We start from the raw sequence: 27,917 nt of genomic DNA, 5'->3' as shown, positions 1-27,917 counted from the left end.
TCCTTTCAATCTTCTCATCTCTTAAGGGAACCCCAGCTTCTCCAACTGTCCATGTAACAGAAGTCTCTCAATGCTGGAACCAATCAACAACAACTTATATAGCCCCTTAAACATAATAAAATCCCCCAAGGTGCTTCACAAAATCATTATAAAACAGAGTAAGACACGGAGCCACACAAGGAGATTGGAGGTCATAACTAAAAGCTTGGTCAAGAGGTAGGTTTTAAGGGGTAGTTTAAAGGAGGAAAGCGAGGTAGAGAGGCAAAGAGGTGTGGGGAAAAAATTCCAGGGTTTAGGGCCTAGGCAGCTGAAGGTGTAGTCACTAATGGTGGAGCATTTAAAATCGGGAATGCACAATAGGTCAGAATTAGAGGAGCGTAGGTAACTCGGAGGCTTGTGGAGGTGGAAGAGATTATATGATAGGGAAGGCCAAGGCTATGGAGGGATTTGAGAACCATGCTACGAATTTTAAAAATCAGGACATTGCTTGACTGGGAGCCAATGTAAGTCAGTGACCACAGGGGTGATAGGGAAACGGGACTTGCTGCAAGTTAAGGCACGAGCAGCAGAGTTTTGGATTATCTCAGGTTTGCGGAGGGCAGAATGTGAGAGACCAGCCAAGGGTGCATTGGAATCGTCAATTCTAGAGGTAACTAAGGCACGGATGAGGGTTTCAACAGCAGATGAGCTGAGACAGGGCAAAGTCAGGAGATGTTACGGAAATGGAAATATGCAACTTTCGTGAAGGTCCAAGTATGAAGTTGGAAGCTTATCTCAGGGTCAAATATGACACGAAGGTTGCAAACAGATCGGCTTAATCTAAGACTGTTGCCAGGGAAAGGGCTGGAGATTCGTTAGCTAGGGAGCAGGGTTTAGGCAGGGGTCTGAAAACAGTATGCTTCAGTCTTCCAAAAATATAATAAATATAGAAATAATGTAAATAAAAATTGGGGGGAAGATGTAGAAATCAGCTTCCCATTTTACATCTTTCCCCAATTTTTAATTCCATTATTTCTATTCTATTGCAATAGAGTCAAGGCCTACCCTATTGTTTACTGTCACTTGCACGGTGTTTCTTGATAGAACAAAACTTCTGTTGCTACACATGTCTAGACATTCAAAACTCAACAGTTGGGACATGAATGCTGTGCATGTAATAATTTCGGTTTCCTTCTTTCAAACCAATCAAATATCAGTCACGCAATGTAAGCCGGGTACTGCTCAGCTGAGGTCCGAATGGCACCTTTGTGGCTCAGTCTGGTAACTGCAAAGAAAAGGCATTTTTCGATGATTCTTGCACTTCTTCTGCACCTTTACAACAATCTGCCATCAAAACCGAGTCATTCCTTCTTCCCCCACAAATGGATTGTTTCTGCAACCCAAAAAGGGTCTTACTGCCTTCGTCCCCTTTCACAAAATGTCCTGTTGCAGAAACAGGAAACTCTTGTGGAAAATGTAACTTGTTAGCAAAGTTCGAGTAGTCTACATCAATTAAATGGTTTCATTTTCATGACTAAATGTAATATTTTATTGAATAGCTTAAATCTCAATATCCAATTAAAATCAAGATGTTCACAGGGTACATTGTACATAAGCACTTAGGCAATAACTGTATTTAGATCCTCGACAATTACCAGTTAAAAATTGGATATATGTCACTAATATGAGATTATACACTCTGGTACAGACAATTACTCACTATTATTAATGCAGCTGCATTTTAATTCAAGACTGCAAGAATTGTCAACAACAACATTTTCTAGAATGATCTTTATCTGGGTCAGATTCGGCTGGATTTCACAACCACTCCTGGAATAAAAAAAATGAACTTTATTTGACTAAACGAACATTGCAAAAATCAAACACACCAGGGTTCATTGTGTCTTTGGAGAGGTCTAGACCATTATCTGCATTTACTGCAGGCTTTCAGTTACATGGGAAATTATTTTCTACTGTCTTTGCATAAGAAATATTATTAATTCTGCCTATGTAACTTTCTATCCTGTATATGTTTTTTTTCCATTGGAATTAAATGTGTGACTATGCTCTCCACTCCCTGAGCATCATGAATTGGTTAGTCGCATTAGTGACCTGCATTCAGCTCTTTAACCTGTCCGTTCTTGCTTATCGCCAAGTTGTCACCTTTTCTACAATTCCTTGTGATGCAGTGGGAGCAGTGAAAGCTGCTGACCTTGCAGTTCATTACATCAATAATGTTCGAAGAAAGGGATTCAAGTACAGACTGAATAGACTGAAGAATGCCCAGGAAAAACAGGTGGGTTGAAGATTTACAAAAGGGAGGTAATAAATCTGTAGCTATGGAAATCTCGCTTGGATGTTTTTCCACAACCTATGGAGGGCATGGAAACACATTTGGATTTTGATTCCAGTAAAAATGTGAGTTACTCACAGAACCTTTGTTCTCCTCCTCTGGTTCAAAATCCTAATGGGAATGTGACTTGCAACAAGGTTTAACAGTGTTTTGAAAGTTATCACAGGGAGGGTAGGACTTTTGTGTTTGAAACTTACTTCAACCAACTACTCACTGAAAGGTATTGTTTGAGCTTTAATCAGGAGGGGAAAGTGCGTGAGACCCTACACAGTGTTTGTATTTAGGAATCTTCTTACCTAAACTTGATTGAGGAACATTGGGCAATTCCCTCCATTTCACGAGGGATGCTGGTACTGAGCTGTGTCACCTGTCGCAGCACCAACCGGAGCGCCACATCAGAGTGTGCACAGTATTACCTGTGACTGTCTAGATGACTGTGACCCTTAATCTCTACGTCACAGGGATCTCTAGCAATGGAGCGCCGGGCTAGAGACTGCTGCATCTTGTGGTGGCTAGTGCCATTGGCCCATCTGTTGGGAATGAGTCAGGGCACTGACTGAAAGACTAGCAGAGGAATCAGGGATCCCATGGGGCTAAGCCTCAACATTCCCACTGCTCTGAGCAGGACTAATCTTGGGAGCTGCTACTCACTCTCCTTCATGCTTTAAAACCAAAGGAAATGCTCAAACCCAGAGTCAAGATGGCAGTATTCTCATTGCAACTGTCACCAGAGTCCACTGCTGTGGACCACACGGCATTGTTCATAGAACTAACCCTTGCTCCATGGTTAACTGTAGAGTTTTGCTGTTCTGCACAACAATAAATGGCCAGGTAAACTGCTTTAGTGATGTTAGTTGAGGAATAAATATTGACCAGGGCACCCAGGGAGAACTCTCCTGTTCTTCTTCGTATTGTGCCATAGGATCATTTGTGTCCAGCTTGAGGGGGCTGGTAAGGCTTTGCTTTAATATTCATTTGAAGATGGCACTTCTGACAGTAGAGCATTTTCTCAAAAAGACACTCAAGTGACAGTCTAGCTATTGTGCTTAAGTCTATGGAGTGGGTCTGACTTGAACCCACTGACTCAGAGTTTAAAATACCACCGGGTCAAGGTCTCGACCACAGTAGAGTAAATAATAAGAAGGAAAATGAACATCAAAAGCTCCGGTTCAGTTTATTTATTTCAGTTTCTTAAATGATTGCAGGAACTCTATGAAATCAGCTACTACTTGGAGTTTGAGGTTCTTGAAACCAGATGTCATGTCAGGAGCTCTAAGCCATTGAAAAGTTGTCAATTCCTACCACTTGACTTGATGGTAATAAGCTAATTAATTATGTCTTCTTCTCTCAGATTCTTATTGAATGTTAAATATTTCAAAGATCTCGCACAAGCAGACCAGTTCTTATTTTTGTTGAATAGCTTTAGAAATATAGACTACCTATATCATCAGTTGTGATGAAGGTTTATACTTAGCTGGATGTCAATAATCTGTCTTTTCTCATTATAGCTGCTGAGCAACCTATTGTGTATTTCCTGCAGGCTTTTATTTTATTTCAGAATTACAGTATTTTCAGTTTTTTTCCCCACTTAAATGTAAGAATTATGAGCTGCTTGACAGTCTAGATATAGGCATGAGCTGGCTAATTGTAGCATAACGTGAAGTTTATTGGACTGTTTGTTTTGAAATTTTCAACATGTGAAGGTCATAAGGGTAGCTATGTAGATGTGAGGGCTAATAGACTAGTTATTTTAATAGAGTTGTGAGGTTTATTGTGTTAGTTGTCATAGTGTACCACAGTAGGGGGAGAAATTTCTCCCTGTCGTTGGGGGGGGTGGGGGGGTGTTGGACGGGAGCGGCACAAGCAGGCCAATTAAGGCCCGTCCAGCGTGACACGCATCCAGAAGCGCTGTGCGCTCCCTTTGCAGGTTGGGGGAGTAGGCTGAGTCGGGACCTGCGCTCTTTTGCGCATGCATGCGAAAGAGCGCAGAAATCTCCGAGGCACAGAGCTGCCTTGGAGGTTAACATTTTCAAAAATCAAACTAAAGAAAAAAAATTTAAGACATGTCCCCTCATGTGATAGTGTCACATGAGCTGGAACATGTCAATGAATGTTAAAATTTTTTTATTAAACTTTGAAAACCTTCACGAAACCTCATCCCGCCCGTGGATGAGTTTCCATGATAAATGCGAAGGCCGCCTTGGCTCTTCGCCTGCCCACCAACCTGAAGGTTGGATGGGCAGCTCAGTTCATTAGTTTAATTGCTGTTTCAATGGCCTTAATAGGCCTTTGACTCCAGTGCATGCCCACCGAACTCAAGGTCTGAATGACACAAGGTGACGTTGGGACGCATGCCCGATGTCACCGCACGTCATTTTATGCATCGGCGAGCAGGCTCTGCCCTGCTCGCCAACCTGAAGATTCTGGCCTGGGTTTTTTTGTTCATTTACTGGATGTGGGCGTTGCTGGCTTGGCCAGCATTTATTACCCACCCCTAGTTACCCTTGAGAAGGTGGTGAGCTGCCTTCTTGAATCACTCCTATCCCTGCTGTTAGGTGCACCCACAGTACTGTTAGGGAAGGATTTTGACCCAGCGACAGTGAAGGAACGGTGATATAGTTCCAAATCAGGATGGTGAGTGGCTTGGAGGGAAACTTCCAGATGGCATATATCTGCTGCCCTTGTCCTAAATGGTAGTGGTTGTGGGCTTGGAAGGTGCTGCCTAAGGAGCCTTGGTGAGTTTCTGCAGTGAATCTTGTAGATGGTACACACTGCTGCCACTGCTCGTTAGTGGTGGAGGAAGTGAATGTTTGTGGAAGTAGTGCCAATCAAGCGGTGGAGAGATGGCGGATGAAATCAACAAGTATTTTGCTTCAATTTACACAACAGGGGACGCAAGTAACATTCCGGAAATAGCTGTAAATCAGGAGATAGAAAGGAGGGAGGAACTCGGGATAATTACAAATCACCAGGCAAATGGTATTGAGCAAATTGTTGGGCTGCGGACTGACAAGTCTCCAGCTCCGGCTGGACTTCATCCTAAGGTCTTGAAAGAAGTAGATAGTGAGATGGTTCATCCACTGGTTTTAATTTTCCAAAATTCCCTAGGGCAGAATTTTCCATTTGATGTGTTGCGGTGGTGGGGGGGCGGGGGGGGGGGACCTGCACGCCGATGTGTCAAATGACACGCGGTGATGTTGGGCAAGTGTCCTGACATCACCGTACACTGATATTTTGCTGGGTGGGCGCATGACGATATCTATTGTGTGCCCACCATTAATTAATGGGCCACTTAAGGCCCTTGAGGCTCCAATTGATGGGGATTTTGCAGCGCCTGAGCGATCTTCGGCTCGTCGTATGGGCGCAACGGGCAGGCGGGTAGCAGAAATTTGTATGAACCTCATCCATGAGTGGGAGAAGAGGGCTCAGTGGGGTCGCGATTCTATAGATTTACAACTTTTGTACAATAAGTTACTGAAACTTGCCTGTGAGAGCTGGAAAAGTTCAAAATGCATACCAGCTGCTTGGACTGGACTCCACCTTCAGGTCAGCACTTTGCAGTGAGGATTTGTTTTGGGGTCTGTAGGTTTCAGGGCACCTCCCCGAGCCTGGGGATGGGAGGTGATCTCTCTACTGGAGGCACCTCCTGAGAAGGAAGGGCTAGAAGGGAGAGGAGGCCAGGAGTACACATTCAGCCCCTAGGGGAGCCACCTTTGGGAGGACAGGCACAGGCACAAGAGGTGCAGGGCCAAGAGGTAGTCCAAGGCAGAAGGGGCTGCAGAAGATGCCACTATCCTGCTGCCAGGGTATACAGGCAGTGAAGCAGCTACCTCAATATGTAGGAGGTGCAGTACAAAAGGAGGCTCTGTTTGTCAAGGGAGACAGTCAACACTATCTGTTAGATGATTGGGCCTGAGATCTCAGCTAACTGTGCAGGTGGACACCCCATGCCAGTGACTCTAAAGGTCACAGCTGCCCTCAACTTCTATGCCTCCGGCTCTTTCCAGGGGTCGGCCGGTGATCTTTGTGGTGTCTCCCAATCAACTGCCCGCACTTGTGTCAAGCAGGTTACAGACACTGTTCAGGCGTGCATTGACCTTCATCCACTACCACTGGGACGAGGCCAGCCAGACACTGAGCCAGAGGCTTTGCGGCCATTGCTGGCTTCCCCCATGTCCAGAGTGCAATAGGCTGCACACATGTGGCCATCAAGGCGCCAGCAGGTGAGCCCGGTGCCTTCGACAACAGGAAGGGCTTCCACTCCATGAACGTGCAGATAGTGTGTGATCACAAGATGCTGATTCTACAAGTCTGTGTAAGGTACCCAGGCAGCTCCCATGACACCTACATCCTCAGACACTCCCAGGTGCCAAGGCTCTTCAGTGCTCCAGCCCGGCTGAAGCGATGGCTGCTGGGTGACAAGGGCTATCTCCTCAGAAGGTGGCTCATGAGGCCTCTCCACCATCCAAGAACAGGCTGAGCAGCGGTACAATAGGAGCCACGCCTCCACAAGGACTGTGATGGAAAGCACCATCGGTCTTCTCAAAATGCGCTTCCAATGCCTGGACCGTTCTGGGGGCACCCTCTAATACCCCCCCCAGATCAAGTGTCCGATAGTGGTTGCATGCTGAGCTCCCAAAATCTCGCGCTGCAAAGGGGGGAAAACTGTGGACGAGGAAGATGTAGACTGAGTGGCCGTGGCTGAACACGATGAGTCCAGCAGTGGGTCCGAGGATGAGCACGCTCAGGGAAATGCTGAGGGGGCAGACGCTGACCCGGGCATTCTCCAGGGAGGCAGGGACACCCAGGACGCTCTAATCCAAGGAACCTTCAGCTAGCACAGCACATATCGACCTCCAACATAAGCCTGGGCTGCAGCCTCCGTACTGGAGGCATTAGTGCCAAATCTGTCAGGATAAGAGCATTGACAATAGGCCCAGTCAATAAATATCAATGACACACAAATCACTCATACCATCTCAGGAATCCATCCATCTACCCAAGAAGAGGTACCTCCAGCCATGTTAGACAATCTTAATTTAAATGCTTTCATAAAAAAGTCTCTTAACATAACTTAAATAAAATGGTGTCACACTGCAAACACAAATCAGAAGGAACTCATAGGGAGGCCAACAAAAAACCACCAATGATTAACCTGGGGTGTGGCTAAGGTGCCTTAATTTTACGATTGCGGGTACTATGTCTTGGTGGTGCCCTCTCGCTGGCACTGGCACCTGGGACAGCCTGCTCTCTGCTGTCCTGTTGAGCTCAATGACCTTGGTGGACGTCCTCTGGCCCGTGGAGCCTGTGCTGGCCCCACCTGGGAGGGAGCTGCCAGTTCCGCAGCTGGCATCTCCCCAGTCGTTGCAGCCTCATTGGGTGCCACGGTCACTGGCAAAGGGGCGGAGGAACTGCTGGCCTCATCCAGAGTGCTCTGAGAGGCGCCAGCAGAGATGACAGGCAGCTGCTCTGAGGTCCGTAGAGCCCTCATTGCTCACCGTAGATGGATGGGCACCGAGGTGGGATACCTGGTGGCCAAACCACCACCCACACAGGCACTGACCACCTGACGTCAATACCACTGAGGGATTTGCAGGTCTGAGCACAACCCCAGGAACTCCTGATCCTGTCCCTGGAGCTGCCTCTCCATGAGAGTCGCCACTCTCTCCATGGAGGAAGCTTGGCGCTCATGCATGAGGCTCAATGCATTGGCAATGGCCTGTGTAGACTCCTCCACCATTGACACCAAGCCAAGCACAGCCTCATGTATCTCCACTGTATGGTCCCGCACACCCGGCCGCATCGCGGACGACTCTAGAGGCTCATCATCAGCCATGGGCTGAACATGTGCCTGGGCCCCTGCAGTCCTCCGACTGCTGGCGTCATGGGCTCTGTCAGCTCCTTCAGTGACTGTGAACTGCCCTCACCGCTGTGCTCTGGGACACTAGCTGAAGACTTGATGCCCACCGCAGTGCCAGTACCTGCGCTGGTGCCTGCCTGAGATGGTGTGACGCTTGTGATGTTGGAACTTCATGGCCCTCAGGTGTCAGAGGGGGTCCCTGCTGCTCTGGGTCACAGCCCTGCACCGCTCATGTGGAAAGAAAGAGTAAGGAAATACGATCAGTTAGGAGCGGAAAATGTCAATGTACATGCCTGTCCCCGGATCATCATGCGCTCATCATTTCACACGCAATGGGCAAGCCATGTTGGTAATGTCACTCACTTGACAATCAGCACTGTCACGGCTGTTGGGAGACTACTGGTGACGTGAGTGCTGGACACACATACCTGCCCGTGGAACCCCAGCCTCTCTGGCTCAGGTGGACCTGGGCGCATGGCGCCTCTCCAGGTCAAGGGCCTCCTGCTCAAAGTGACTACCTGGACTGGCCCACCGCCAGTCCTCACCCGCTCGGCGGTGTTGAGAGAATTCTTCTCCTGGAAATAAAAGAGCATTGATAAGTGATATTTCTACCGTGAATCTCCTCGCAGCCAGCCTACCCCAAGCCCAGTTGGCCATTGCAGGGGTCCAATGCATCCTTACCCTGCTGCTGAACACACACCAATATGCCAGGTGTCCTTCCCCCCCACCCTTGGCCACATGCTGCCTTCATCACACTTGGGAGCACACAGTTTAATCTGCCGTAACAAGGAGGCACAATGATGCGGATCACAGAGGGCAGCAGATCGATCTGCTCCTCTCCCACCATGTCATCTCCCTGACTTCGACATGTCCTGGAGTTCGAGCACTGCAGCTGGGTGCACATCCTCCAGGTTGCCCCCACCACAATCATGTGGGTGTCAGTCCACCACATGCTGTGGGTGCAGAACCCATCTCATCACTACCCTCTCAGGCTGACCAATGCCTAGGGAATATCTGCTGGCCCACCTAGCTAAGGACACATGCCGTCAATGATTCATTGCATTCAGGCCAGTCAGACATGGGTGGGATGCCAGTGGGGGGGGGGGGGGGGGGAGAGAAGCTTACATGATGGGTGAAGTGAATGATGCCAACGTGCTATTCACCCTTCCTATGCACAGCAGGTCATTGAAGCACTTGTGGCACTGGATCATGTGCAACGCACCACGTTGTGGGAGCTGACGACCTACGCTACCTCCTCTCACGCACGTTTTGTCAAGTGGGGTGGCCTCCTCCCATCCTGGGAGATGAGCACCTCCCACTGTGCTGCCACCTCCGGGGAGAGCAGCAAGGCACTCATCCTAAAGCTGGGGTGCACTTTGACCACCCGCCCTACCCTCCTGCATGGCTAGCCTTGACGTGCATTGGCCCCGACCTCTGGCCATGTACAGCAGCCTTGAGTGGCTGCAGCTCGACTTCAAACAGGCCGCCAGGTTGCCATTGGACCCAGCGACGATTGCCGATCTGCTGCCGCCTGCCCACTCCTGCTGTCCCTGGGAAACACGCTGGGCGGGCCTTAATTGGCCTACATGCATAAAATGGCAGCGTGCCCACACCTGCTCCCATTCCACCCTCCCCGCCAGATGGAAAATTCTGCCCCTAGATTCGGGGTAATTTCCATTAAATTGGAAAATAGCAAATAACTCCTTTATTCAAAAAAGAGGGAGACAGAAAGCAGCAAAATATAAGCCAGTTTGCCTAACATCTGTCATAGAGAAAATGTTAGAAACTATTATTAAAGATGTTATAGCAGGGCACTTAGAAAAATTCAAAGCAATCAGGTAGGGTCAACATGGTTTGTAAGAGGGAAATCACATTTAACCAATTTATTGGAGTCCTTAGAAGGAGTCATATGTGCTGTGGATAAAGGGGAACTGGTGGATGTACTGTACTTAGATTTCTAGAAGGCATTTGATAAAGTGCCACATCAAAAGTTAATGCAGAAAGTAAAAGTTCCTGGTGTGGGGAGTAACATATTAGCATGGATAGAAGATTGGCTAGCTAACAGGAAGCACCGATTTGCATAAATGGGTCTTTTTCTGGTTGGCAGGATGTGACGAGTGGTGGCACAGGGATCAGTGCTGGGGACTTAGCTGAAGGGACCGAAGGATTAGATGCAGATAACACAAAGATAGGTAGGAAAGTAAATTGTGAAGAGGATGTAAGGAGGCTACAAAAAGTGACATAGATAGGTTAAGTGAGTGGACAAAGATCTAGAAAATGGAGTATAATGTGGGCAAATGTGAAATAGTTCATTTTGGCAGGAACAATAAAAACACTTATAAATGGTGAGAGATTGATGAGTTCTGAGATTCAGAGGGATTTAGGTGTCTTAGTGCACGATTCACAAAAGGTTAGTATGCAGGTACATCAGGTAATTAGGAAAGCTGGTAGAATATCATTTATTGAGAGATTAATTGATTACAAAAGTAGAGAGGTTATGCTTCAGTTGTACAGGGCATTGGTGAGACCACATCTAGAATATTGTGTACAGTACTGGTCACCTTATTTAAAAGGAAGGCTGTAAATGCGTTGGGAGCAGTTCAGAGGGGGTTTACTCTTTACTATTACCTGGAATGGGTGGGCTGTCTTATGAGGAAAGGTTGGACAGACTAGGCTTGTATCACTAGACTTAAGAGTAAGAGGTGACTTAATTGAAACATAAGATCCTGAGGGTTCTTGACAGGGGGAGGGGGTGCGGGGAGATGTGGAGAATCTAGAACTAGGGGGTCACTATTTAAAAAAGGGGTCACCCATTTAAAACAGATGAGGTGAATTTTTTTCCCCCCCACTCAGGGGGTCGTGATTCTTTGGAACTGTCTTCCTGAAAAATGATGGAAGCAGAGTCTTTGCATATTTTTAAGGCAGAGATGGATAGATTCTTATTAAGCAAGGGGATGATAGGTTATCGGCAGAAGGTAGGATACAGATTTCAGGTTACTATCAGATCAGCCATGATCTTATTAAATGGCAGAGCAGGCTCGAGGGGCAAATGGCCTACTCCTACCCCTTGTTTGTATGTATTTACCCCATTTTGCCTGTGCCAGTCATTTGAAAAGAGCTGTCCAATTTAGTCCTACACTGACTTTTTCCCCATAACTCTGCAAATTAGCCCTTCTCAAGTACATGTCCAGGTGTCTTTAGGTGTAGTACAGATGGGAGGGCTATTGAATTAGTTGTAGAATTATAGAATCTTACAGCACAAAAGGAATTTGACCCATCATGCTGTGCCAGTTCTTTGAAAGAGTTTAGTCCCATACTCAACTCAATCCTGGGATGAGGAGCTCATTAAGAAAGGTTGAACCGATACCCATCGGAGTTTAGAAGAGAGGTGATTTTATTGAAACATGAGATCCTGAGGGGATTTGATAGAGTAGATACGGGCAGGATGTTTCCACTTTTGGGAGAGACTAGAACTAGGGAACGTAGTTTAAGAATGAGAGGTTTACTGTTTAAGACAGATGAAGAGAATTTTTTTCTCTCAAAGGGTTGTTAGTATGTGGAATTCTCTTTCCCAGAAAGCAGTGGAGGCTGGGTCACTGAATTTATTCAAGGTAGAGTTGGACAGATTTTTGATAGGCAGCCAGGATTATGGGGGGCAGGTGGCAATACAGAATTGAGACCATAACCAGGTCAGCCATGATCTTATTAAATGGTGGAGCAGGCTCAAAGGGCTGAATGGCCTACTCCTGCTCCTAAATTGGATGTTCCTACTCCAGATTTTTCACCATAACTCTGTAAGTACATATCCAATTACCTTTTGGTAGAGGGTAGATTTAAGGTTTATTGGATTAATTGCTGTTGTGTAGATATGATAGCCATTATTAGTCATGTTGGTGTGAAAGTTATTGGACTAGGTGTTGTAGTATAGGTGTGACAGTTATTGGAGTGGCTGCTATAGTCTTAGTGTTGGGGTTATTGAAATGGTATTTGTATTGAATGCAATGGGATTATTAAAATTGGTTATTACAACGTGTGGACTAGAGGTTAAAACAGGACCGTTGTTAACATATACATGAAGTGGTTATCAAGGCTGAGTTTAGATAACAGATACTCCAGTTTTATGATTATCAGCCTAATCATGATACAATCTAGCAGATGATTTGTTTGACAGTACTGATACTAATCCAATATTATGCTTTATGTACTTTCATCAGAAAACATTTGGCGAATGTAAAATCATCATTCGCATCTCAAAAGGTTTCCAGAATGTGAAGGATTACCAGTGTTCCGAATATCCAGGTATGACCATGGGAATCATAGCATTGGTTTAAAATAGATGTTGCAGATACATTTCAGTGAATTGCAGGACACTAGTCTAATGAAAAATGTTCAGATCATGGCAAAATCCAAAAGAGAGTGAAATGTAAGCCATTAAACCTTGACTTTTCACTTTTGGGACCAGAGTTGCAATCTGGAAAACACTGACTGGATTGAAATTTGCTCTGTTAGTTGAAGGGATCCAAACTGAAATGGATTTTGTAAGCACAAGCTCAAAACAAAGTTGCTTTGAGCATCCAGCAAACCATTAGTTTAGTTGGGGGAAAAAAAATGACAAGGTTTTTAAAAAATTCATTCACAGGATGTGGGCTTTGCTGGCTGGGCCAGCATTTATTGCCCAACACTTGTTGCCCTTGAAGTGGTGAGCTGCCTTCTTGAACCGCTGCAGTCCATGTGGTGTAGGTACACCCACAGTGCTGTTAGGGACATTGTTCCAGGACCTTTACCCAGCAACAATGAAGGATCCCAAGTCAGGGTGGGGAGTGACTTGGAGGGGAGCTTCCAGGTGGTGGTGGTGTTCCCATCTGTGCTGCCTTTGTCCTTCTAGAGGGTAGTGGGTTTGGAAGGTGCTGTCCAAGGAGCCTTGGTCAATTCCTGCAATGCATCTTGTAGATGGTACACACTGCTGCTACCTGTGTCAGTGGTGGAGGGAGTGAATGTTTGTGGATGGAGTGCCAATCAAGCAGGCTGCTTTGTCCTGGATACTGTCAAGCTTCTTGTCTTGTGAGAGCTGCACTAACCCAGGCAAGTGGGGAGTATTCCACACTCCTGATTTGTGCCTTGTAGATGGTGATGGTGGGCAGGCGTTAGGGAGTGTCAGGTGGTGAGTTACTCACAGGATTCAGAGTCTCTGACCTGCTCTAGTAGCCACAAGTATTTATATGGCTAGTCCAGTTCAATTTCTGGTCAATGGTAACCCCCTGGATATTGATAGTGGGGGATTCAGTGATGGTAATGCCATTGCCCCCTGATGTTCAATGGTTAGATTCTCTGTTGTTGAAGATGGTCATTGCCTAGCACTTGTGTGGCACTTGTCAACACAAACCTGTAATTGTCCAGGTCTTGCTGCATTTGCACATGGACTGCTTCAGTATTTGAAGAGTCACAAATGGTGCTGAACATTGCACAGTGAACATCCCTACTTTTAACCTTATGATGGAAGGAAGGTCATTGATGAAGCAGCTGAAGATGGTTGGACTGAGGACACTACCCTGAGGAACACCTGTAGTGATGTCCTGGAGCTGAGATGACTGACCAACAACCACAACCATCTTCCTTTGTGCTAGGTATAACTCCAACCAATGGAAAGTTTTCCCCCTGATTCCAATCGACTCGTTTTACTAGGGCTCCTTAATGTCAAGAGCAGTCACTCTCACCTCACGAGCTTAGTTCTTTTGGCCATGTTTGAACCAAGGTTTTAATGAGGTCAGGAGCGAAGTGGCCCTGGTGGAACCCAAACTGGGCATCAATGATCAGGTTATTGCTAAGCAAGTGCCACTTGATAGCACTGTTGATGACCTCTTCCATTACTTTACTGATGGAGAGAAGACTGATGGGGTGGTAATTGGCCAGGTTGGGTTTGTCCTGCTTTGTGTACAGGACATACCTGGGCAATTTTCCACATAATTGGGAAGGTGCCAGTGTTGTAGCTGTACTGGAACAGCTTGGCTAGGGGCGTGGCAAGCTCTGGAACACAAGCCTTCAGTACTATTGCTGGAATATTGTCAGGGCCCATTGCCTTCAGCCATTTCTGGATATCACCTGGAGTGAATCGAATTGGCTGAAGACTGGCATTTGTGATGCGGGGGACCTCTGGAGCAGGCACTTCTGGCTGAAGGTTGTTGCAAATGCTTCAGCCTTATCTTTTGCACTGATATGCTGGGCTTCCCCATCATTGAGCATGAGGATATTTGTGGAGCCACCTCCTCCAGTGATTTATTTAATTGTTCACCATCATTCATGACTGGATGTGGCAGGACTGCAGAGCTTAGATCTGATCCATTGGTTGTAGGATCGCTTAACTCTGTCCATCACTTGCTGCTTATGCTGTTTGGCATGCAAGTAGTCTGGTGTTATAGCTTCCCCAGGTTGGCACCTCATTTTTAGGTATGCCTGGCACAGCTCCTGGAATGCCCTTCTGCACTCTTCATTGAGCCAGGGTTGACCCCCTGGCAATGGCAAATATTACTCACAATAAGAGGTTGTGGTGGAAGAATTAATCCAGGCAGATCTCTTGGTTAAAGCTGGTTTATTTCCACAACTCCTCAGTACTACTAACTTCCTAGTAGCTTCCACACAAAGCATTCCAGCTGTACCTTTTTTATTTTATTCAGTTGGGATAATTAATGCTCATCACCTGTTTAACACCAAATGGTTTTAACAAGATGATCGCCATATTAACAGAAACCCCTCTTCTGTTTTCCTTTCTTAAACAAAAAGGAAATAATGTCACGTATTTCCACATCTATAATTCCCAAATTTCTTTTGCCACACATATACACAATTATAAAACAGAAACAATTTTTTCATTGCATCATCAGTATAAGACACCCCTCTTCCAACACATGTAATAATTTTTTTTTATTAAAGAGCAGAGAGTTTTTTTGTAAAGCTGTCTGATAGTTGGTGACTTGCATCAACCTGTTTTATCTTGGAGATCTCTTCTCTTTAAGATCTCCCTTATGCTGGCTAGGTCTATTCGTTGTCTTTTCCGGTGACACTTCGTAGAATGAATGTTGTTCCAAAGAGATTGGTTATCAACATAACATTCTATGGGCAAACATTTCCCACATTGCCCCTTATATAAAATATTTCTGTCAATATGTTGGACAAGTAAACTTCCATATCTAATGCCTCTACTAAGACTAACGTTTCAGAAGCTAAGGTGCTTTTCACTATCCTTTTTATTTTCTTAGCCTCCCAAGCCAGTGGGCAACATTTATTGTTCTTTCTCATCAAGAATATGATGAACCCTGCTGTGCTAGGATCTGGAAGATTGGTATGCGAAGCATCACGAAAAATGCCCAAAGTTATATCTTCTGGATCACAAGGCTGGAAACTTGAGCACACATCTCAGAATTGAAATTTAGTGTTTTATTTGCTCTCAGGCCTTGCTCAAATGTTACATGTTTCATCATGGAACTCAGCTCCAACACATCATAACTAGCATCAGGCCTAATCTGCATGCACAACCAGTTCAACTGCCCAATCAAACTTCTCAACTGTTCCATTTCTTCCTTGGTAGCAGGATCCTCTTTGTGAGGATCTACCACAAGTTATTGGGATATAATTAACATTTTCTAGATGAGATTGTTGATTCAATCTCACTCCTAACTTGCTCTGCTTAATGTCTAAATCTATGTATTTAAAAAGGCCCCAGAAGCCTGACTTCCAGCCTGGAATTCCTTCTTTATCTTCTCATTGTTCAAATTCTACAGGCCCTCCCCACAGGAAATCATCAACATGCATGATAAAGATCCCAGCTAGTTTCTCCTTATGGTACCAGTAGAACACCACAGGGTCTGCCTTTAATGCAACCTATTTTCAACAAGACAGACCTCAGAAAAATACCATACTCTTGATGCATCGTTCAACCCATAAACACACTTATTCAATTGCCATAACTTTCCTTCTACATCCCCGGCTTCTTTGGGTGGTTTCAAAAAAAACTTCCCTTTGAAACTTCTCCCCCTGTAAAAACGCAGCTTTTATATCAAATCGATTTGCACTCCCAGGAATAGGATGCCAAAATAGCTAAAAAATCCCTTCAAACTCACTTTCCCCACAGTAGGAGAGTCCACTCTGACATCCTGATCTCCTAGTCTCTTCAAAGCCTCAGGCTACTAATCTCACTTTGGCCTCATATGTCCTGTCTGGGAGTACCTTTTCTGTACAGACCCATCTGGGAGATAAAGCTGGCTGTCCTCTGTCAGGTATTTCAGAACATACCCTGAATTCCTTCCAACTTCTAACTCTTTCCATTTGGCTACCTTTATCAGCTTACTTTCCAATTTATTGGCAGCTACTAGAATCTGTCATAAGGGCTTCTACTTCTATTGAGATTGCTAGCTTGCTCTCTAGTCCTCCTTGTTAAGCTATGGCCTCTACTCACATTCCTCTCCCTTTCTGGGTTGCTTCTATATGTTCATCCTCCCATGTGATCAGAGCTCCGTTCACAAGTCTGTGATCTTTTTCTAGGGCCAAGACCACTTTCTGGTCCACTGTCAGAACTCATACTGCACTGCGTTTCCACATCTACCTCGGTTTGCCAATCGATAGGTCTTGTCTCCTGTCCATCTTGCACATGTAGCCAGTGTTTGAATTTACTAGTGGCCTTTCCTGCTCTCCCTATGATGGTGGCATCCCTCCACACACTGGTCCCTTCTGGCATGTATGTTACCTTTGTTCCTACTTTGGGTAATTGCCCTTTTGGACGAATAGCATTGTCCTGTACCTCAGTATTACTTTGTTCATAGTCAGTCAACCCTGTATCTGTCATTGTCTGCTCCTCATAACTACCCAGTGTATGTGAAGTGCATGGTGCCTCCTCATGTTCTATGTCCTGTAAAAGTGTAGTCAGTACCAATTAACCAAAGAATGTACCCTAACAGTTTGATTACTGTGATGCACAATTACTACTTTCCCATCACTCCCCGTTACCTTGCCAGCTCCTTTCCACTCTTTCTGGCCTTCCCTTTTATAATATACCATGTCTCCTTATCTAAACTGTATTCCTGATGGTCTTGCGCGGAGCCGTAGGGCCTGCTGAATTTTCCCCAAAATCTCAGCTTTAATGAAAACTTTTCTGCCTGCATGCAAAACGTTCAGATGAGCAAAAAAGGTGGAGCTAATGTAAGTGCCTTCTAGAGCAGGGGGAGCGTCTGACAACACTGAAGGTAACTTTGGATTTCTTCCGTACACCAACTGATACAGACTGTATCTATTACTGCATGGTTTCTTTCACAAAGACCATTACTAAACAGACTCAGCTGCAGTGTGCATAACTGATGTTTAAATTTTTGCACATCTCAAAATTCCTCATTGGCAAATTCCCCACCATTATCTGTGAGGAACTTCATTGGTGTTCCTACCCATTTCTCCATGACCTTATCGACAATGGTCCTTTTGTCTTTACTATGTATCACAGTGGATGGACTAAATCTGGTTGCCATATCTATGAAGTGTAGTAAAAAAATACCCCTATCCTTGTCCCAAACTTTCAAGTCCATTGCCACTGCATCATTAAACTCCCTGGCTAGTGGCAAGCTCACAACAGGTTGTGGTGGTGCCTTGCAATATATTTAAGGCAAATTTCACACTGAGCAGTGACTTGATTAATAAGATAATCATATCCTTTATCGACCACTCCTGTATCTCAAAGCAGAGTCTTCAGTTTGTGGCACTGGATGTGCCAACTGTCTATGTAATTTCCAAATGATCTTTTTGTCCACCAAATTCTCATTCTTAGCAGTTAACAAAACTTAATGAACTTCTGGATGAGATATCTCTGGCTTCCTTAATGGCAAGTAGTAATGGCCTGACCGAGTAAAATGGAGATCCATATTTTCCCCCCCAAAACACGACTGCTCTATCATTCTTCATATCTAGTGTCATCTGAGCCTTCACCGCAGATCGACTCAATAGCGGTATCGCGTTAGAAGCCACATCAGTACTGAAACAGATTGATCCTTGTTATCTTACAAGGGAGGGCCATCCATTTGGAGGATGTTAATGTATTGTCATCCCCAAACCCAAAGCAGGTAGAGCTTTCAAACTCCTTGACCTTCCACTGGTCTGCCACATTGAGAGACTTCTAGATTGCAGTCAAGCCAGTCCATGCCACATACCGTAGGAATGCAACCGCTGTCCAGAACTACATAGTTGAAGGAATCTACAATCAAGATACTCATCACCGGATTCAAACTCAGTGATCAATACAATTCCATCATGGCAGTCACCATCATCTTCAGATGAATCTGCCTCACAGCACTTCAAAAATACAATCCCTTCACTGTGGGCAGTTCATCGCTTAATGGTACTGGGAATCACACCAAAAACACCGATTAACCATTCCCTGTCCATTTTTTGGGAATAAACATCTACAGTCACCAACCCAGACGCACTTTGTCCCAGCTCTCAAATTGGCTCAGGTTACAACCATTTTCAGACCTCTTGTTATTAACCATCTTTGTACTGGAATCTTCATCTAATATTTGGTTGACCACAAAATTTGGTCACCATTGAATCCTCTATCATTTGTTTTACAGCATAGTTGTTCACATTTGCTAAAAAAGTGGCAAAGAACAACTGTTTCCCCTGAAATTTTTAGGGCAGCAGCCATTTGATCAGAGGGAGATTCTTTCACCCAGTACTGAACCCCTGTTAGTACTAAAAGACATCAACATGGCAATTGCAAGCAGTCCAGTAATTTAAGTGCCAATACCAATTCTGGAATTTCAAGTTCAAATCATTGTAGTCTCCTGTACCATTTATCAAAATCCATGATATATTCTTCCATGGACTGATCATCTGATTTCCTAAACCTACCAAAGGTCATCCAAGCTTCATACACTTCCACTAACTCATCCTTTTTGTAGAACTTATCCAAACATTTCAGACAGTTTAATCCCTCTTCATGATCTAAATCATCCACTTTCCACTCCAAAAATACTTTACTCATCTTACTTTTGGCTGGTAATGATTACACCAAAGCCATACCTTGCTTCTTCCACAGTATAGCAGCAACCCAGATCCACATTTCAACTTCAGCCTTCCATTGCTGATAAGGTTCAGGGTCAGAAAAAAATTGGTGGATCATCAAATCTTGCCATTTTGCACCATCCTGCCACCATTCCATTACTTAATTTATTAGCAACAGTACACTTCCCTCAGGAGACTGAGACAGAAAGTTTCACACACAGCAATCAATCAGCAAAGCTTAAAGTTCATCCTCTGCTATCATATTACTCACAATAAGAGGTTGTGGTGGAAAAATTAATCCAGGCAGGTCTCTTGATTAAAGCTAGTTTATTTCCAAGACAACTCCTCAATGCTACTAACTTCCTAATAGCTTCCACACAAAGTGCTCCAGCTGTACCTTTTTATTCTATTCAGTTGGGATAACTAATGCCCATCACCTGGTTAACTACCAATTGGTTTTAACCAAGATGATTGCCATATTAACAGTAGAGTAAGAGGTGTCAGCTGTGGCTCAGTTCATAGCACCCTCGCCTTTGAATCAGAGGGTTGTGGGTTCATGTCCCACTCCTGGAAACCAGGAACTGTGATTGTACTTGAAAGAGTTGCAATCTGTGACTGTTGATAACTCGAAAGAGTTTAAGAGTAGGGGACATGTCCAGTTTGACTTCAGCTGCTGTTGTTGGGTCTGGTAGGCCAGGCCAGGTAAGGGATGACAGATTTCCTTCCCTAAAGGGCATTTTTTTTTTTTTGTGCACCGTTCCCAGAGATACTGCAATACCGGGTCGATGCGTGGAGTGGACGGAGCAAGCCCCTATTCCATGTCCCTGCTCCAAAAATCAATTTAATATATGGTCCCCAGATAAGAGACGTATCAGATATTAAACTGATAAGAACAGATACTATCCCTAAAGGGCATTAGTGAACCAGATGGGTTTCAATTGACAATGGTTTCATCATTAGACTTTTAATTCCAGATATTTCTTGAATTCAAATTCCACCACCACCACGTGCTGTGGTGGGATTTGAACCTGAGCCTTCAGAGTATTACCCTAGGTCCCTAGATTACTAGCCCAGCGACAATATCACTACGCCATCGCCCCTCCCCATGGTAGATTATAATATATGACTCACAATTCTATTTCATTTTCCTAAGCAAAAGGGTTTGCTAAAAACTCTTGACACCAAAAACCCTTAAAAATGTGATCCGGTGTGAGTAGCAGAGATCATTTAATTTGAACACTATCTGCATGAACCCTGTCAGTATGGACACAACTATGGGGGAGCGGTAGGAAAAGCAGCACTGTCAGGACACTCTTTGGTCATTCTCTGAAAAGTTTTCCACTGTTTTCCATTATTACCCACACTGCCAATGCCTTTAAATGGTCTCAGCCATGCTTGAGCCAGCACTTCTCCCGTGGAAGTGACCTATATAGTAAACGCTTAAGTGCTATAGACCCGGCTGAAGAAATTCCTGATACCGGAATTCTCTAACCTTCACCCCGCCTCCTCTGATGCCAGGGACCATAATTATTGGAAAAAATTCTGAAAGGTTCATGTCGTGGAGAAAATCAGAAGGCTGAAGACCTTTGGACAGAACTGGCATTTCTAGGTTGTACCTGAATTTTAGACTTTGACGCATTGGAACTTTTCTTTTAACCTGCCCCTGCTTTAATCATGATGTGCACCATAAACAGGTTTTTGTTCTTTTATTTCAGTGGAAAATCTGTGCCAAGGATGCTTGTCCACAACACCCTTAAACAGCAGAGATATGGATCATGCTGTTCAGGTTGCTATTCAAAAATATAACAGCGAGAGCAATGATACCAATTATTTTTCACTTTTTAATATCACAAAGGTTTTAACAAAGGTAAGTTTTCTTTTCATAATCAAGTGGTGTCGCAGAGAAAGCCTAATTATCTTCACGTTCTTAAAGTGACATGTCCCAATTCACTTTGCAAGGAAATTCAGAATTACTTTAAAGAAAGCTGTGTTGTAATTTGTCATTAATCAGCTCTGGCACTTCTATGCAACAATACCAATTTTTAGATGTGGTACATGAGGTTCAGAAGGAGTTACTGCCATTTTCTGTTCAGAATAGAGGTAAGCCGTTCCTCATTATTCAGCCCATTATGGCAATTTAATTCTGCTATAAATGGGAATTACTTGCAACTGTTATATCGAACTATGTATAGTATACAGCACAGAAACAGGGCACTTAGCCCAACTTGTGCTGGTGTTTACATTGCAACACAAAACTCTCATCCCGCCTACCTCATCTCAGCCATCCAGCATCTATTCCCCTATCTCTCATGTACTCAGCTAGTTTGCTTTTGAAAACAGCCAGAACTAGAAATTCGTGTGCCCCATTTTTTGGGTGCGAGGGTTACGATTCATGACCTGCCCATATTGATTCTGATACAGGTAGGCAGCACATGAATTTGCTGTACCCACCATATCTGCAGGATTGTATCATGTGGCCAAACTGGTCACTCACTGCTACCTTCTTCTTTACACTGCCAGCTGCCTTGGGGGCCAAGCTGTATTGTCAGATGCCACAAGGTGCAGCTGATTTGCTCTTCTTAAAGGCAGGCTGTCCCTCTTAAAGGGGAGCTACTTTGAATAATATTGTTGGGATTTAAATGATGGAATAGTGAACACCAAGGCAAAGAAAGGTTCCTAGGATGATCATTGTGGTGCTGGGGTCATTAGTGGTGAAGCTGGGAAGGAGAGATGGGATGCCTGCATTCCCTAAGTTCTACAGAGGAGATGGCTCTCAGCATCATGAGGCTGATAGTGACAGAGCCACATTATCTGACATTGCTGGGGGCATTGAGGATGATGCTATATTCATGCCTTATGCCCCTTCTCAGCTCCCAACTCACCTTCACCCTGGTACTTGACATGATGATCAAGATACTGATGGTGTGACCCCCTTTCCCTCACCCCTACCTTCCCCTTCTGAGCTCCTGCTTTCAGATATCCAAGAGCTGCCACCTTCCCAGCCACAGCAGCCCAAGAGAGAGAGAGAGCGAGAGAGAGCATCAGCACAGCACTAATGAAGAGGCCCTGACACTTGATCTGACACCTGCAGCTGCCAGCTCAGAAACTGGCACTGTGCATACCTTAGAGTCTTGCATAGGGTTAGGATCATGGGGAGTCATGCAGGCATGAGTGGGCCACAGCCAAGTCTGGGTAAAGGATGGTTTGTGTGCAGCTGAGTGGAGGGCAAGATCGCAGACAAATTCTGCTGCAGAGAATTCAGATAAGGACCTCAATGGGATGGCGTACAGGGTAGCATTGATGGGCATTCACACTGAGATGCTGGGTGCATTGGCTAGCTTGGCAGACAACCTCATGTCTTGGTAAACAGCATGGAGGAATCTGACTTAAAGTTGGCAGGAGACGTGGCACAGAGCTTCTGCTCTCCACTGCCTCTGCAGCGGAGGGAACAATTTTATTTGTAAAGCTTTGATAAAGATGCCCTTTAGTTGGCATTTTAGCAAAATTATGCAGAAAATGACCGAATATTCCATTAAGACAGTATTGTGCTGACTGATTAATCATTGATAGAAAAATAAGGACTGATTTTCATCTTCACTGCTGGACAATGAATATGATGAAAATTGCAGTGTGGGGACTTACTGCTCTGATGTCATGGTACTTTTGGTTGGGAGCTTCACATGGGTGACTCAGGAACCACCTTGAAACAGGGCAGGTCTCTCAACGCACAAAACTTGGGGTCTAATGTCATTAATAGGATTCCAATAAAGGTTCGGAGTGCCACTTATTGGACTGTATATGATGCTGTACACGCATTACCCATTCATGCTTGACATGGAGCAATATAACCAATTAAAAGAACCACTTTCAGCTACTCCACAAAGCTCACAGGTAAGTTTTTAAATTATTTTTTGTGGGACCAAGAGTTACAGTAATGTCCCACAAAAATCAATCTGACACTTGACGCACAATTCAGTTTCAGTTCCCGCAATCACCTGCGGCACTACGGGACGGTTGCCTGATTTCCTGCCCCTTCCAATTGGTGAGCATGCCTCCCTGATGGAAATGGTCGGACAATGGGATTTTCCGGCCCGCCAGCCACTGGGATGGTCCGGCCCTGCCGAAAGTCAATGGACTTTTGGCTGGCCCGCTGCATCCGCTGCGGCGGCTCTCACTGTGACAGGTCCAGAAAATCCCTGCCAATATTTGACCCAAAACTCCCTGCAGTTAAATTGCTAATTGTATGGTGTTAAGCTGGATCTAAGGTCAAGAGGGTTACAAGATCTTGGGTTACAATTGTCCTTGGGTTTTCCTTGGCGATTGAGTTTGTTATTCTTAGCTTGGCTGTCAGATGCTTGTCGGTAGCCGAGGGGAGGATAAACAATATATCATTACATAAAAAAACAACTTCCTGTGTGTTTCAGTCGGTACCAAACCAGAGGATATTAGTGGAATTCATTATCCAGGAAACAAGTTGCTTCAAAGATGACTTCACAGTAGCACTGTCAACCTGTGTTCCAAAACCTCTTGAATTTGCAGTAAGTATTGTTGAATAATAGCTTCATACTTATAATTAGATAGAGTATACGATACTGAATCAGGCCATTCAGTCCAACTAGAGTGTACTAGTATTTTACTCCATGGGAGTCTCCTCTTTCTTTTCTCTTTTCTTTTTACAGTTTAAGATGACCTACATGTTTCATTTCTTTACAGCTTTTCCAAAAGAAACATATCTACATTTGTATTTATAAAGCAGCTTTCATGTCAACAGCAGGTCCCAAAGCACTTTACAGCAAATGAACTTCCTTTTTAAAGTGTAGTCACTGTTCACATCCTATTAACATTGTTAGCATTCCTGTATTTTTGCCTGAAAACTTTGATAATGTAAAAGCAATATTCAGTGTGATACGTTTTAAAGTAAAAATTGTCAACCCCAAGCAGTGCAGACAGATGCAGTTTCTGTAATACTGAATGGACTCTGCCTAATGGAGTACACTGGTATCACTGCACCTCATGTCAGCAAAGCATTATGTTTCACTAAATATGGGGGTAGTAATTGGTAATTTTTGTTCCTGTTTTTGGAAACAAATGACCAATTTTTCAGAACTATGTCGTATACCCATAGATGTCTGAAAATAGCCCAACGCCATATTGGCCTTGAATGATTTTCAGGTGTCTGAGACATTAAGTTAAAATGGGCATGAGGCATCTTACATATTTTAATGAAAGTTGACTGTCTGTTTTAGGTTCAGCTTTCTATTGAGAAATTAGGCTGTACCGAGTAGGGCAGGTGTTGGGCAAGTTGGCACTATCAAAAAAGAAGCAGGAGTGTTCATCCTTGTTCCTGTACTCCTGAGGGTCATTGATGATCGCTGATCAGTCCACCATCCACTGTTCCCATCTCCGATCCCCACCATGCCCCCCCGTCTGTACTCCAGGGCATATCTGACACCCACTGCTGGTGAGACAATTGGCCCAATATTATTCTCCCAGAATGAGATGAACTGCCAGCAGGGGGATGATAGTCCTGAGGTGCTCCCAAAATCATTGAAATGAGGCCTGTGACCCAATGTTGGGCAGGCCTCAGACCTTCCAGTTGGTGTCTGTATTGCCAATGCGGTGTTGATTCTGGGCCCAAAAATGGACTTAGATGGATTTCTATCCAATTATCTCTACTAATGAGCCTTTCATTGATCTATACGAAGTGGCTTAGAACATTACACTGAAGGTATTTCTCTCTTGTCGCCTTCTCCACTAAATTGTGTAATGATTTGTCTCAGAGAACGGAAGTAAAGAGCAATATACATTTTGCACAGATCTCTCAATTTTCTTCAGATCCTCATCAAACCTTTTCTAATTACAAGAAAATTTATTCCCCTTTTTTCCTTCCTCTTTCTCTTTTCTGAGAGGGTAGGATGGCATACTAATTCAAGACCTTTGCCATTGATTCTTTGTAAGTTCCTATAGCAATTGTGTGAGGTGAACCAAAGCGACTCTCTATCAAACTTGTATCCTCTCTGTCTCCATATGAGGTGATCTTCACCCTTATCTTCCTGCCTTTTCCTAATAGCATCATTCAGATCAGAAACTCAAAAAAAACTTGCTTATTTAATGGCCACTTTGATGTATACTCAATCTAATAAAATGGACAAGTGCAATAAATTTATAATCCACGATTCATTTATTAGTTAATTTATTTCCAAAATACATCACAATTTCCCTTCTTTTGCAGCATTTGGGTTTCTGTATGGCATCTTTCGATTCTCAGCGTCCTGATGATGATGCGGATGAGGTGACCTGCGACATTTATGCAACAAAGGTAGTTGCAATGAACTTCGTCTGCATTGCTCTTCTTGTTCATTCAGTCCCCCGAAAAGACTAGGACTCAACTCATTGTCAACCCATTCTATGAATGCTTCACAGTTCTTTTCTGTGGTTCCTTCTTCCATGTTACCTGACTGCAACCCTTTCATGTTGTGAGTTTATTGCCCTTTTTTAACATCTGTGTGGCTGATTTCCTTTTAATGGTGTCTTCCAATGTTTTTCTGTTCTGTTACCTCCTTAATTAGATATTGGGTTTAGACTGAACAGTTTAATGTTTTAGTAGGATGTCCAGAAATTTCTTCTGGAACATTATGGGGTAGAAATTGGCCCTTGTTGTGCCTGTTTTCCAGGTGGAATAGAGGTAATAAGGACCAATTTTGGGGACCATATCCTGCACCCAATCAGTACACATTCATAAAATGGCCAAGGAAGAAAGATTGGTCTTCATCAGAATAGACATATGGCCCCTTGCATATGTAAATTTGGGAACTAACACCTATTGACGGACCCCTCTGTAAAATTAGTTGACGATGAATGGAGCAGGGTCAGGCTTACAATAGTCAGAAATCTTCAGCAGAGCCCTTGACTTCACAGTTGCCACGATCACACCCCCTATTGCTCCCTCAAAATCTGTCCTGTCCCCAGGATGTACCTTCAGCATGCTACAAACAGGACAAACAGACCAGCATTTGGCATTTGCAATACACAAACTGCCTGTAACGGCCTGACAGACAGTAACAGCATGCGCATAAAATGTTAGAGGTGGGACCCAATTTTAGGCAACCTCGAGCCTCTGGGTTGAATTCCTATTGAATTTTTACCCTGTTTTAGAAATTAGTTTTTTCTCTTCTTACTTGTGTGTCTTTTGACATGCAAGTATTAATTATTTAAGTTAGTAATTAATTTTCCTCAGCAGTAGATAATATCAGAACTTGTGACTAGCTCGCCATTCTCCTACTCTCTGTCCAGAATCATTCTACCGCTTATTATTCCACCCTCTTGAAACATAGGCCAGGATTTTCCAGTCCCATGGACTTTTGGCTGGCCCGCCGCATTCCCCGTGGCAGGCCCCACCACAGTGAGACCGGAAAATCCCGATCATAGTTCATGGAATGGGAAAAGGAGCAATCGCGCTTCTGTTTTTACAGATCGGTGGGGAAGAAATTTTGAAAGAATTATTATCAAATGTTTAAATCAAAGGCTAGGCTGAATTAGAATTGAAAGTAATTCTAAAATAATTGTTGAAAACAAAATCAAGAGAAAGGAGAGAACTGTGATAGTCATCTGATGATTATATACTGCAAATTAATTTTCTTAAATTGACTGGCCACTTTTGAATTCAACAAACTGATTTTCAATGTTATTGCAGGGAGTGACAATCAGAGGACTAAGTGGGCAGGTGAAGCCTCATGAGGACAACTATCCAGATAAAGGGCAGATATTTAAACCCAAGCGCAAGAGATCTATTTCTAGACGTCGGAAGATAAAATTGTCAAGGAAGGAAGATTCATCATCAGAGTCATCAGAGGAACAACAAATGCCCAGCTATCGTCAGCCTTTTAGACGCCCAACTGTTCATTATCACAGCTTCCCAAATCTCCCTCCACACCCATACACATGCCCAGGTCAACCCAGATATGTTCTGAGAACAACTAACCAAATAAGAGAGAGACAAAGAGAGGAATAAAGAGAAAGCAAGGATAGGGCAAACTTTCTTCTTCAGTGCCTGGGACTTGACAGGGCAGAGGCATTTATTGTAAATTTAGGCACAAGCTGATCATGATTTTCCTTCCAAATGGGGAATCTGCTCCAACTTTTCTTCTTCAACTGCTAAAATGCCAACATAAAATGCTAAAAAATTACAGTGCTTATGGTTGACTCTTTGTACTGGAAATGATGTTGAAGAATTGCTCTGAATTTCTGTCTTTAATTTGTCCATAGTCATAACTTTCAATATGAAAAATAATATGAAATAAGTGGCAAATATTAATATTTAATTCTTACATAACATTTGGTTTGCATAAAAATCTAAAGATGAATTTTCACAGGGCCAGAATATTAACTGGCATTTGTATGTATAGATAGGCATCTTTTTCCCAAAGAATTGCTTGAAATAAAATGTGCTGCAACCCTAACCTTTTATTTTTATTGTAACTGTCTAATCAAACAACTCCCAATCATCACACTATTGCATTCACAACTTACTAATTTTTTCATTAATAATCATCTCAAAAAATGGCTGCAAAACCTTTCTTACTTAATCTCAGCCTGGGAGTAGCGTATAGTCAGGTAGAATGCTGAGTGACAACGAGAAGTCAGTTCTATGGAAGCTTAGGTCTAAATCATGGTTTGAACCCTGGCTTT

General features: G+C 44.0%; 1 protein-coding gene and 1 pseudogene across 1 annotated transcript; one reads left to right on the top strand and one right to left on the bottom strand.

Moving 5' to 3' along the window:
* The first annotated feature begins 1,893 nt into the window (after positions 1 to 1,893).
* On the top strand, positions 1,894 to 27,688 carry LOC144693895 (alpha-2-HS-glycoprotein-like). The gene is made up of 7 exons (XM_078564070.1): positions 1,894 to 2,275; positions 3,538 to 3,648; positions 12,407 to 12,491; positions 20,945 to 21,096; positions 23,654 to 23,767; positions 25,462 to 25,548; positions 26,923 to 27,688. The coding sequence occupies exons 1-7, from the start codon at positions 2,033 to 2,035 to the stop codon at positions 27,238 to 27,240; spliced, it is 1,110 nt and encodes a 369-aa protein (XP_078420196.1). The 5' UTR covers positions 1,894 to 2,032; the 3' UTR covers positions 27,241 to 27,688.
* On the bottom strand, positions 19,974 to 20,152 carry LOC144694316 (U2 spliceosomal RNA; annotated as a pseudogene).
* Positions 27,689 to 27,917: the final 229 nt, after the last annotated feature.

The sequence above is a fragment of the Cetorhinus maximus genome, chromosome 19 (genome assembly GCF_964194155.1).
Source record: "Cetorhinus maximus chromosome 19, sCetMax3.hap1.1, whole genome shotgun sequence".
Taxonomy (NCBI): domain Eukaryota; kingdom Metazoa; phylum Chordata; class Chondrichthyes; order Lamniformes; family Cetorhinidae; genus Cetorhinus; species Cetorhinus maximus.
The sequence above is the reverse complement of the archived record's forward strand: the minus strand, read 5'-3'. Positions and strand labels throughout refer to the sequence as shown.